The sequence below is a fragment of the Aedes aegypti genome, chromosome 3 (assembly GCF_002204515.2).
Source record: "Aedes aegypti strain LVP_AGWG chromosome 3, AaegL5.0 Primary Assembly, whole genome shotgun sequence".
Lineage (NCBI taxonomy): Eukaryota > Metazoa > Arthropoda > Insecta > Diptera > Culicidae > Aedes > Aedes aegypti.
In genome coordinates, this window is record NC_035109.1 from 369907421 (window position 1) to 369920846 (window position 13426).

Consider the following 13426-nt stretch of genomic DNA (forward strand, 5'->3'; position numbering starts at 1 on the left):
CATCGAAAGTCAGCATTTACTGAAATAGCGTTCAAATTAGAACCCTATAAAAGCGCATATTTCGTTTCAGCTTGTATAGAGCTTAGTGACATTTGAACGCACGAAGACTAGCAAACGCTCGTCATACACAGTTTGTTTTAATTTTCCTCAAAGAAACTAGCACACGCTTTCCAGACTCATCAATATGCATATGGAAATATTACCCAATTTGAAAAATTTACACCCGGGTTCTGGGTGTTTTTCGAGACAGAGTGCATATTGTTTTCCTCTAAGGTTCACAACCACATCTACACTAGGGCACCCAAACCATTGGGCGTGATAACCACTATACTATTATTACTGTACATCATCTGATAAAACGCCCTGAAGTATGCAGCAAACATGCAAGCAATATTGAATGCGTACATTGAAAGCTCGGTGAAAGGGGTGAAAACAGTTGAAGCCAATTTAATCACGTGTTCCATAGCTAAAATCACCTTTTCGGCCAACATCGGCGTATTGCCCCCAATCGCCCCCCCCCCTCCATTCTGAAGGTATGGGCCCACACACTCACCTCTGTGCTTGATCGTGATTCTCGAACGTGATATGGACGGTTTGCGTGGTCGGGTCCTTGCTGGTGACGGCGTCGCAGTGTTCGACCTTGCCGTACGGCTTTAGCAGTGGCTCGATGTCATCGAATTTGGCGTGCTGCGGTATTCCACTGATGACGATTTTGGCAATATTGCTGCAATAGGATTCGGAGAAGATGAAAGCACGGTATTAGTCACATGTCGGTACCCGAATTCCTTTGGGGCGGAAAATGACGCTTGGATTCCGGAGGGCGTGAATCACAGACAGCATGAGCGAGATGTATGGAATGTGTGTGTGGTTAAAAAAAAAAAACTATTTCGAAACGTCACTAGCCTAGCGAGTTTCCTGTTTACGCGAGAGACGGCAGCAACAACAAACCATGAATGGCAACAACCGTTGGGGGCGATGCAACCGGCCGGAATTAGTCACTGCCGGTTAACCTGAATTCGGTCTCGTTTGTTCGTTCGGTTTCTACGGCGCGATTGGTTGCATATGCTGATGATGCATAGAATGTGCATTGCACATCGTAGAAACCGGAACAACCAATCAAGAGTGAAGTCATTAGCGTTGCATCGCGCCTCCGCGATTGTCGTGTGGTAGACGCATGAGTAGGAGCAGGGTTGCCATTGTGGTGGATTTGGCTATCACCAGACAAACACTGTTTTAGGTTGCATAACTTTTTAGGTTGCATAATGTATCAATTTTCAGAAATTGTCAAATAATGGTGAACGTATGTCGTTATGATTTCTAATACTCTCAAGTGACATTTCAAGAAATTGCAAAAAATGTTGTACGCAACTCGTTGCAGAACTCGAATTTTATAGCATTCATCGTAATTATCCAATTCAGCAAATCGCGTGCTGTAAAAATAGTCTTTCTGCAACTTGTTGCGTAAACTATGTACTTTTGCACACTTCCATATTTAAACAATTTGCTTGTAAAGTAGATAAAACATTTTTGACAAAATCGACTGAAAATCATAAAATAGGAGCTTTGGAGACTTCATTCCTTAAAAAAGAGACCAGACAAGATCCAAGAAACAGACACCAAAAAGGACGAATTTTCATAAGGATTCCTCAAATAATCTGTAAAAAAAGTGTTACTGCTCGTATTACTGTTTATGCGTTGTTTTACGATTTCCTTCATGAATCTTTTCAGAAATTTGCCTTTCGTTTCCATCACATACATATTAATCTCAAGAATTCTCCAGTAGTTCGATGGCCCTTGAAATTACTTCGAAGATTCCTCTAAAGATTTTATCAGAATCTTTTCGAGAAAGTTTTTAATTCTTCAGATATTTACACATTGATTCTTTTCTTGATTTTCCATGTATTTTCTTCAAGATTTCCGTTAGCCCTTTTTCAAGAATTAAACTAGTATTTTCTCCACAAACTTGTCGTTCCGAGTTTCTTTTCAACTAAGAATACCATTAAAATTTGAAATTTCTAAACGAAACCTTCAATAAATTTATCCAGGAATTCTTCCGTAGTTTTCCCCGTGAGATAGTCTAAAAAATATCAGAAGTTGATGGAGAAATTAAACTGGTTTTCAAGAGGATATTATGAAACTTCTTCATATTCTGAATACACATTGATTAGTTCTCATGTTTCGTCATTGAATTCAACATAAGTCAACATCAACATCGGAATATAAATACACTGTAACATCAATTTACGAACTAGATCGGGGGAGCGTAAAACGAGGGATTTTTTTTTTTTTCGTGAAACGAGGTTTTGCCTTTTGAAATTAATTTTAATTATTTTGAGAAATTATGTAGATTTTAGTATCATTAACATATTATTGATATATCGGGTTCTTAATCAGGCTAGAATGTGTGCAAGTTAAGGGCATCCAAGAACTATATTGTATGTAGCAGAATATCCAACAAAACTGGACCCTAGAAGATTGGGCCTTCCTTAGCCGAGTGGTTAGAGTCCGTAGCTACAAAGCAAAGCCATGTTGAAAATGTTTGGGTTCGATTCCCGGTCGGCTGAGAAGCAGCCTCTGTTCCAGTTAGGACGTAATACCAAAAAGACGAAGAAGAAGATTGTCATATTTTGAAGAATCGTTTGTATGGACCGATGCACGAGTTCACTATCTGACGTTTGAACGGTGCCGTGTTATTTACGCGACCATGGCAACGAGTGAATTCGGCACCGCTCAAACGTCAAATTAGTGAACTCGTGCATTGGTCAATTGTCAGATACGAGTGTTGGTAACTAAGTGCGTACAACAGGTGTTTTAGTTTATCCAAAAACCTGCAATGTACTGGCGTATTTAGCGACCCTTTGATGTTTTTTTTTATATGGTTCAGGCCCTCATCTATTCATAGCAGTAAAATGAGTATTGTTATAATTTGTGCCGATATGCTATGTCCTTCAAGGACTTCATAGAATATAGACCTTATGATCTACAAGGGTGATCAATGGTCTATCGATAGATTTTTAATATGGCACAGTCTCCTCTTACCCATTCATTTAAGTCATCGGAATATTTTATTGGGTTGTAGGGGGATTAGGGGCATAATGAACATACGGGGCGAAATGGACACCCCCTCAATATCTGAGAATATGCATACTTCATCAAAAGTTCATACACTGCATAAAATCTGTATTGCTTTTGAAATGTTTGACGGTATAAAAATTTATTTTTTGCTTGATTTGTCCTTCAAAATTTGACTTAAAGTATTTCTCAGTTTCAAATTGGCACATAAGCAAGGCCGTGGAAGAATCCAATTTTTGAGCAATTTAACGAACCTAGAAAGGTTCTTTTTAGCTATTATGATTGGGGGAGGACCCTTTTACAGATCGGAACCATTGACAGTCATTAAATATATTGGAATCACTAAATTTCATGCAAGTGTTCATTTCGCCCCGATACCTTTTTACCAGCCTAGTTTTCGACCCAATTTTCTGTTTCGCTTATCTCACAAATGATATGATTTTTATCATCATGAATGAATGTAGCACGTCGTACTATCATCAAACGTGAAAACTAGCCAGATTTAAATTAAAACATTGCCATTTTATGGTCTTAAAACGAACATTTGCTTAACGTGTCCATTATGCCCCTAATTCCCCTACGGATGTTTTCGGTCCCCAAGGACTCCATTTATTATAGGGTTTGGGAACCATAAGAGGGTATTATTCAAGGCCTCTAACTATGCATGTGAGTAAACGAAGTATAGTATTAATTTGTCCGGATGTCCTTGGTTCTCCAAGATTTCTATCGAATATAGGCCTTATGATCTACAAGCGAAGCCAATTATCAATAGATAGTTCTTCAATATTGCAAAGGCCCCTAACTAACTATATTAGTAAACAAAGTATTGGATTGAGTTGTGACGATGTTCTCGGACTTCCAAGGATTCCACGGAATATAAGCCTGAGAGTTGAAAAACGTGAGTAGTGGTATATTTATGATACTTAGTTACAGCATAAACTCATAATTCTTCGTATAAGCAAATAGATCAATGTACTGATCTGATTCTTGGATTTACTTCGTAAAAAACAGTGACGTCAATTGAATTTGCATAAAAAAAACTTCCATAATTGAGGATTTAGTGAATTGGATTTCAAAATGGCATCGGACATCGATTTTCGTCATCCCCTCGTCGTGTCCTTTCCGAAAATACCCATATTGCACGGGTTTCCAACGATTTTCCCCAACCGGAGGTCGCCATCTTGAATTCCAAAATTGTGTCGGACATCGATTTTCGTCATCCCCTCGTCGTGCCCGTTCCAAAAATACCCATGTTGCATGGGTTTCCAACGATTTTCCAACGGTTGCCATCTTGGATTCCAAAATGGCGTCGGACATTTTTCGTCATCCCCTCATCGTGCCCGTGGTTTCCAACGGTTTTCCCAACCGGAGGTCATTTCGTTACATAATTTCCCACATAATTGTCTAAACCCAATTTACTCACTTCGTAAAAAAATGACGTAAATTGATTTTACTTCGTAAATAAAGTGACGTATATTGAGTTTGCGTTTAAAACAACAATCGTAAACTGAGATTTTAGTGTAAGTATATTTCGAACAAAATCGAATTGATTACGTAAAGTATACAGGGCATTGCAAAGCTCTAGGCGTTTAAACGGGGGCGTAAGTCACATGATCGATTTCTCTTCATCGATCCTCTCTTCTGTTAATAAAGATGGCAAGATGCAAATTTGTCAGCCTTTTTTCACCTCAGGACGCACGATTGCATCGCTGCCTAGCGTCCTGAATTTAAAAAATGGTAACAAACCCGTCGCCTAGCTTTTCGTTAAGAGATTTTAGACCGAATTTAAGTTCTACTATAACTAGGCTCTCAAGGATAAGTGAGCAAATCTTTAAAATTTCATCAAATAATGGTCGTAGAACAGGTTTGTTAGTGTTTCGGAAATGCTAAATTCTCATATTTTTTTTAATTTTCATATATAAGCCTCAAGTGTTCTCGACTCCAACGAAAATTGCACTCACATGAAGTGCCATACTATTGTTCTTTACTTTTGCATTTGTTTTGCTTAACTAATTTACAGAAATAATATTATTTTATTTAGTACTAGTGGTACCGGAAAACTTTGTCTTGCCATCAAGTAAGCTGTTGAAAGACGCTTTGAAAACTCCCATGCAAATTGACACATTAGTTTCCTCCCGTTTTTCAACTATTCCGGAGACCAATCCTAATTTTTTTTCCTCACACAAACACGTCGGAACCGTTGACGAATGCAGCAGTGAAATAATCAGCTGAATTTGTTGACTCGTTCTCAAGCCATTTCGTGACATACAAACACCGTTCCAATTTTATTTATATAGATAGATAAATCAGAATAATACGTCCAAATGTAGGCAATTTCCCATAAAATAACTACTTTTTACGAGACTAAGCGGTTTTATGAGCGAAAAACTCAGTAAAAATGCTGTATGAATTCAAAAACGGGTTAAGAAGTTCACACTTAGGCTTGCACAACATTTCAAACACTCAAAGTTTGCATGTAGGCTTAGTGTTGGAATAGAGGTAGTGTTTGAATAGAGTTGCAGCTGCTGATTAAGGTATCAGTCAGTAGCCTGCGGTGGAGCAGAAGCCATGGTTGTGTTTTGTAGTTAATTATTTTAACAGGTTATGGGTCCAGGAACGCCTGGAGAACGCTGAGGCGGCTTTATTGAGAGATTACGAGGAAGCACCTGGACGATGAGACAGGACCTGGACGAGAAGGCAGAATATCGGCGAGGAAGTAGAGTCTGGACGGGAAGTGGCTTGGACGAAGTAGCCAAGAGTTGGAGGCCAAGATGCTGAGGACGAGGTTGAAGATGCGGATGCTGGTTGACCGGACGAGACGAGCACGGAAGAGGAACTCGACAGCAATGAGGAGCTCAGATTAAGGAGCAGCTGACCACGACGAGGATGGTGCAGTTGATCGCGGCTAGGAGGAGTTCAACAGCTAGGAGGAGCTCGGTGCCAGAAGAAGCTTAGGGGACAGATGAAGCTCGTTAGCAGATGTGTGATTCGGTGTTTGTGTGATGAGGAGGAATGTTGAAGAGCAGGTACATCACACACCCGGCAGTGGAGATGTCTGAGGTAAGAATTGTAGACGTAAAAGAATTAGATTGTAAATAGGTTGATACCCAGACATAGAATGAAAGAGAGGTGCTGACGTGGTAGCAATATCAGTCAATAGCCTATGGTTGGAGCAGAAGCCTTGTTTGTGTAGTAGTTTTATTTTCAACAGGTTATCGTCCTGGAGGAGGATTGGCCGCATAAGCACAGCACGGGATCCGGACCTATCGGGAACGTAGGCGATACAGGACACTGGATGGCAGCTGGCTAGTTAAAGAAGCTCATCTGACAGGATCGAAGTCAGAAGGAGCTCGGATGGAGGACGGAGCTTGTACAAAGTTTGGAACGAGGAGAAGTTTCGAAACAGGACGAAACGATCGTGAGTCGAGGTTTCGACTCTAAAGAGGAGTGTTGGAATAAAGGTAGTGTCGAACCTAAGGTAGAAGAACCATCGGTTGAGAAGCATGCGTCGTCTTAGATAAAAGTGTGGAAAAATCGTTTAGAGAGGTATGAGCTTTGTGTATGATGTAGAATTATAAATATATACCTGGTTTGAATAAAGACAGTTGCAGCTGCTGATTGAGGGATCAGTCAGTAGCTGTCTAGTTAATGGATACAACTTCTGAATTTTCTTTCTATATGATTTTCAATCTGTTGTGGACGGACTAACCTCGCTAGGATCTGCGTGGCCTTAGCGGACTAGCTTTTCAACACTTAGCACCAACGGAGTGTTCTGACTGACGTTTCCAACAGTATTGCACACACTTTCAAAAACTGTAAATATTTGCATGCGAAACTAATTTTATTGGAAATAAAATAGTTTAAAATCATTCATTACTAAGAAAACCTATTAGTTGAAGTATCTCTGGAGGGAGTTCTTGAAGAGACCCTGGGATAATTTCCAGAGTAGTCCATGTGGAAATGACTTTAGGTAATAACGTTGAGTGCTTAAGGAGCAAGTTCTTCCAAGCGTCCCTTGGAAAATCGTTGATGGAACTTCTGGGCAAATTTGACTGATTAAGTGGAAAATAATCCAGTAGAAATCTCTGGAATAAACACTAGAAGAATAATTCCTTCAGTTTTTTCTCGAGCTATTAGAGAAGAATTTCTGAAGAATATTTGGAACAGATGCCTAAGAATCTATGATGATTTCTCTGGCATCCCTATACTTTTTACCAGAGCTAACTGTAAACAGTAAAAGGAAAGAAGTGACCTTAGCGAGCATTTGGAGACTGTTGGAGACCTTCCATTCAAAATAAAAACTAAATAAAAAAACGTGGGATAATAAACACAACAACAAATAAATATTGACACCTAGATTAATATCAAATCTCCTGAGGTTGCCCAAATTTTTATCAAAAACGAAATTGCTACAAAGTAGTCGGACTCAGGATGGGTGTACCACTTCTAGTACTACATTCAGTCTCTTGGTACTATACCAAAGACAAAATAAAGACCTCCATGTCACTTGCAGTTGCCCAAATTTTTACGGCACATAAGGTACTAGAGTAAAATCTAGAATGCCGTGAGAACAAAGACAAAATAAAGACCTCCATGTCCCTTGCACTGCCGTCAATCGCAAGTCAGTCCCATCTGTTAAAAGTAGGCATTGAAAAAATGGGCTGTGAAGTTTTCAAACTCGTTTTCCATATGAATATTCAAAAAATTCCAGAGGATTGGAACATGTTCCAATCTTAATTAAACTTCCACAACTTGCTTATCACTTTGATATCTTACCGAGAAAAATATAAAGATAATCAAAACAAATTGATTTTTTTTGTTCCATGGTGCTAAAATCTGTAGTGGGACTGATATGCGGTTACTTTTCATTATGGGACAATTTAACTTGCTGTTTTTTCCTAATTTTTCCGAACAAATCATATTATTTTATTATTGCAGCTGAAAGAGCATTGGAAAAGATGTTGAAAAATGAACTCAACTCAATTTTGACGGAAATGCAGATGGGACTGACTTGCGATTTACGGCAGTGCAGTTGTCCAAAACTTTAATGGCAGACAAGGAAATAAGGCAAATTCTAGAATGCCGTGAAAAGTGTACTGCGATCTGTCAAACTTGGGTACATTTGCAGTACCAAGGGACCAAATGCAGTACTAGAAGTGGAACCCATTCTGAACCCGAATACTATATCTCTATTCGTCTCTGAACCCAAGTTTGACAGATCGCAGTACACTTCTCACGGCATTCTAGATATCGCTCTATTACTTCATGTGCCGTAATATTTTAGGCAAATGCAATGAACATGGAGGTCTTTACTTCGTTTTTCGTTTAATCGCACATGAAGTAGAAGAGTAGAATCTGGAAAGCCCTAAAAAGTTTAGTGCGATCTGTCAAACTTGGGTATCGAGTGTAGTACCATGGGACCGAATGTAGTAATAGAAGTGGTAGCCATTCTGTGTCCGACTAACTTGTCTTTATTTCGTCTTACCTGACTAGCAGTACTGCTCGCAACGCAGTACTAGATTGGCAGACGACCATCGCCTATAGCCATCTATAACGACGGAACGGACCTCTCGCATGGAGGAAAATTATGCACCGCAAGCTAATTTACATGGAAATGTAGTTATGAATGAAATTCTTAAATTAGATGACTACCGAGGGGCGATGCGATGCGGTACGGTACGGCACGGCACGGAACGGAACGGCGACGGGGGCGACGCGACGGTCGTAAACATTCCTCGGGCGGTAAATACGCGGGGCATCGCGATTAGTATGCAAACGGGAACGGGAGTATACGACGAGGACGAGTTTGCCGGCAGAGAGGGGAGGAGCGAACGGGAGAGAAACTAGTGCTTCCCAGAATGTAAGGTTATAAAAGTTAAGTCACTTTGGGGCCGTTCAAAAGTTATGTAACGTGCTCAATAGGAAGTTGGTCCTTCACGTAAATAAGGGGATAAGCATGGTTCTAAGGCACATTGCATAACGCGAAGAATTTTTTAAATTTTATTTGAAAATTTCGATTTTCAATTTCTTTATTACAGAGAAGAATATTACAATTGTTTTATTCTAGAAATCGCTTTGAAAAGATCATCAACAGCTTTTTTTTAAATTGTGTTAACTATTTTATGTAATACGTGGGAGAGGGGGTGGGGGGGTGTGGGGTGTTTGAATATTTGTTTTAAATCTGTTTGATGGTTGTGAAAAATGTTAAAAATAGTCAAAAATTGCGCTACGTAATTTTTGGACCACCCCTATTTTGGTGCGCCAGGCCAGCAACGTCAAAACATATGCGCTCGCGGAGTGGTTGACGAGCCGCCGCCGCCGCCGCCACTGACTTCGTTTGGCATGCCGGCGGCGATGCCGGTTGGGTTAATTCCCGGATGCACATTGAGGTTTTTATACTTCTTTCAGACGGTACCCGCGTCTGCTGGAGCGAACGATATTGGGTCCATCTGAAGTGGGAATGGGTGCGGAATACCAATCAGATGAATTCGGCGGGGACCAAAGACTGCTTTTGGTTACCGTTGTCGGTGGTGGTGGTGGTGGATTGAGCCCTGATTATTGATCATACTAAAATCGCGACTTTAAGTCATAGGTAGAAGACTTTGTCGGTGAAAATGTACAATCTATAAGTGAACCTTTAAATCTGATTATATTTACTGTTTCAAAATGACATTTTGAAATTTACTATTTAAAAGATAACAAAATTAGAGATCATTTTAACGTTTAAAGAAATGGCTTATTTGAATAATTGGTCATCCATAAAAAAAATTCTGATGGAAACTTTTCTAGCTTTGGATGTGAAGCTTTTCAACCTTTTCATGAGAAGCTTTTCAAGCTTTTCATGAGAAGCTTCCAAAACTTCTTATGAGAAGCTTACCAAGCTTCTGATGAGAAGCTTCCCAAGCTTCTGATGGGGAAGCTTCCCAAGCTTTCGATGAGAAGCTTCCCAAGATTTTGATGAGAAGCACCCCAAGCTTCTGATGAGAAGCTTCTCTAGCTTCTGATACGAAGCTTGTCAAGCTTATGATAAGAAGCTTCGCAAGCTTTGATGAGAAGCTTCCCAAAATTCTAATAAAAAGCTTCCTTAGCTTCTGATAAAAAGCCTCCTTAGCTTCCGATGAGAAGCTTCCCAACTTTTGATGAGAAGCTTCCCAACTTTAGATGAGAAGCTCCTATGCTTTTGAAGGTTTCCAAGCCTCTGATGAGAAGCATCTCAAGCTTCTGATGAGAAGCTTCACAAGTTTCTGAAGAGAAACTTTCCAAGCTTCTGATGGGGAAGCTTCCCAACTTTTAATGAGAAGCTTCCCAAGCTTAAAGATTAAAACATCTCTAGCTTTCTCTAGTTTTGAGAGCAAATTGCACCAAGATTTTTGAATATTTGCTGGAAACTCTACTGAGTTGGAAAAGGAGCCAAAGCTTTCCATATGTCTGACGAGGTCCTTTTCAGGCTAGTGAACATTGCTAGTGAACGGAGCGTTGAACGTTAATATTTTTTTTTATTATTTGATTGAAGGTTTACAACCAATTTCAGAATGACAAGATTGGAATTTTAAAGGCTGTTCACGAATGTAAAAAAATCAACTTTTTTCCATGCTACAATTACTGTTTTGAACGCATTTTGTCGAAAGAATGGAAAGTTGATAAATTGAAAAATATGTGTTCAGTAACTCGATATCTCCCTAACTGGATGGTTAGGGAAATTCGCCAATAACATTCTCGTGAAAGACTCAACCCAAATCACCCAAATATTTGTTGGACTGAATTGAACCTACTATAACTTACAGTACTGGACAGAATAAAGTACGCATTGGCCGTTTTCCCATACAAAATGGTCAAGTTTGGAGATCTGAATCTCAGCTTTTAGTGTTCCGATTGATCTGAAATTTTCACCACAGCCTAGATATAACATAGATTTTACCCAATTAAAATATCACTGCATTTGGAACACAATCTTTTAAATTATTGAAAATCTCTCAATTTGCAAAAAATTGCAAAATTAAGTTTTGAAAATATTTTGAAAACAATCAGTTTTACCGAAAAATGGTGTTCTGCAAATTTGTGTGTCTTATCAAATTGTACATTTTTGCAGAAGGACATATTGCTCTAAATATTTTCATATAAAAATTATTTTAACTTTAAAATTTTGCCATTTTTATCAAAATTTGAGATTTGCGATAACCAGGGCTGGTAGCAAGAATTGGTACCGAAAAAAGTTATTTTAGTGACCAAATTTGAGAAATAAGTGACTTAAAAGTGACTTTCTATTCTCGAAAAAGTGACTAAAAGTGACTTGAAAAGCAAGCCGTAATCAATTTTATTTCAATTCTAGTATACTGTTTTACGATCAATATCAATTATGATAGGGAATACTCCATATGATCTTTTGCAGGTAGTAGGTCTAGTTGAGTACCATATTTGGACAAATTTACAAGATATCGTCTAGAATTTTTTCAAACAGGGTAGTTTATATTAACGTAAATAATCCTTTTTTAGTAGATTTTCAATATTTTTAGAATTTTGTGACTTTTATATTACCAAAGTATTTTATATTGTAAATTTTAATAAGAATTTGGAACATTTGCAAAATTACAATTTTTGTCATTTCACATTTCCATTTAAACTCCAGCTCTTCTACCTAATAAGGTCAAAATTTTTATGCATTAATCGATTTGTGGGCTTCGTGGCCTTGCGGTTAGCGGCGTCAGTCGTCTAGGCGTATTGTGCCACGGGGTGTGGGTTCGATTCCCGCTCCGGTCGGTGAAAACTTTTCGTCAAACGAAAAATTCATCGCTGGGCTACTGGGTGTTTCGTGTTGTCCGTTGCCTAATGTTAGTGATCGTTCAGTCTGTACAGCCTATGTGCTGAAGACGGTGTAAATTGTCTTTATTGTCTTTATTTTTCAAATAAAAAATGATGACAGAAGATCGAATTTGATTGGAATACTGCTTAAATCGCGTCCTTTAAACGCCGACTAAGGAAGAAATTTTCAATAAGTAAATTTAATGAAAGGTATTCACATTCTAAGACTTCCTCGTGAAATTACGACAAGTAACTTTTCGTTTTGCCGTAAATTTATTATTACTCCGAAGACCTCTTGAGGAGTTTGTTTTGTGATTTTTACGAACTTTTAATGTAATTTTTCTTAGAATCGTTTATATACCTTCATGTATTCTATTTGTTTTTTTTAAGGAAAAACCACGAACAAAAAAAATTGAAACTTAAAAAAAATTCAAATTTTTTGAAAAGTCCACGAGGAATTTTTAAAAAAAAATCTTAGTGTATTTTCTGATGAAACTTGTGTGAGTTATAATGATGAATACCTACGAGATATTCCGGAGAGTAATTATGGATGAATTTTTGAGAGAATCCTTATAAAAATGCCTGGATTAAATTAAAAAGACGTAGGAATTATTGTAGGGCTTGTAAAAATGTCGTTATTTTTCGAAAACTCTATAATAAACCTTTGGGGAAAAACTTCTGTAGGGCACGCGGGAAGAATCCTAGAAGTAGCGATTGAAGAAATCTGTGAAAGAATCAGTGATCTGGAGGAAATACTGAGATTTTTTCTTCAGAGTAATCTCTGTGAAAATTACTGGAGGTAGTAGCGTAGGAATGCTCTAAAATTTTTAGTATAAAATTGAGAAGAAATTCCTCTGAGCTTCTATTGAAAAATTGCTGGTGGCATTCCTGGTGGAGTTCTTGAAAGTATTCCAGAAGGAATCTCTGGATAAATAGTTACGTAACAGTCTCTGAAGGTTTTTCTGTTGCACCAGAATTCATTGCAAGCAGATTAACCATCTATTTCCGACGACTTTAAGGTAAAGATAAATCCAAGCCAAACCTCAAATTTTCAAGAGCACGAATCTGGAGAACCAAACATCCGTTTAGGCTGACAACTTAATCGATTGGTCACTAGCTGACCAATTGTTTTCAGCACAAATGGGTGTTCGGTTCTCCAGATTCGTGCTCTTGAAAATTTCAAGTTTGGCTTCGATTCATCTTCACCTTAATCGATAGTTGCTTTATGAAAAAGCGTTTTCATAAAAAGTAATTCAAAAAACAATATTTCAAAGGATCTATTTTTTTCAAAATCAGTTTAAAATTTGTTGGTTGTTTTACAATAGTAAACTGATTGCTTACCAATAGTTTTACTATTCAAAAAGTTAGTTGACTTTTGGATTAATCTGATAAGTATAGAATCATAATCTTCTGTTAACTCTCCCTTACTCGATATTTCATATCTCGATATCAAGTTAGAGAACCACAGTAAAATTTGGTTTTCATGGCTACTGCAATGGTCCCTCGGATCGCATTTGCACTGGTTTTGTGTTCCATGATTCGATACCTCTCTTAC

At 38.3% G+C, this 13426-nt stretch overlaps 1 protein-coding gene across 5 annotated transcripts in view; it reads right to left on the reverse strand.

Moving 5' to 3' along the window:
- LOC5568453 (insulin-like growth factor 2 mRNA-binding protein 1) overlaps positions 1–13426 on the reverse strand; it is a 333942-nt gene that overhangs the window by 19975 nt on the left and 300541 nt on the right. For all 5 annotated transcript variants that reach the window (XM_021850930.1, XM_021850928.1, XM_001652237.2 and 2 more), the window contains one exon: positions 554–724. In XM_021850930.1, coding sequence (XP_021706622.1) covers positions 554–724 — 171 coding nt within the window. The remainder of the gene's footprint in view (positions 1–553; positions 725–13426) is intronic.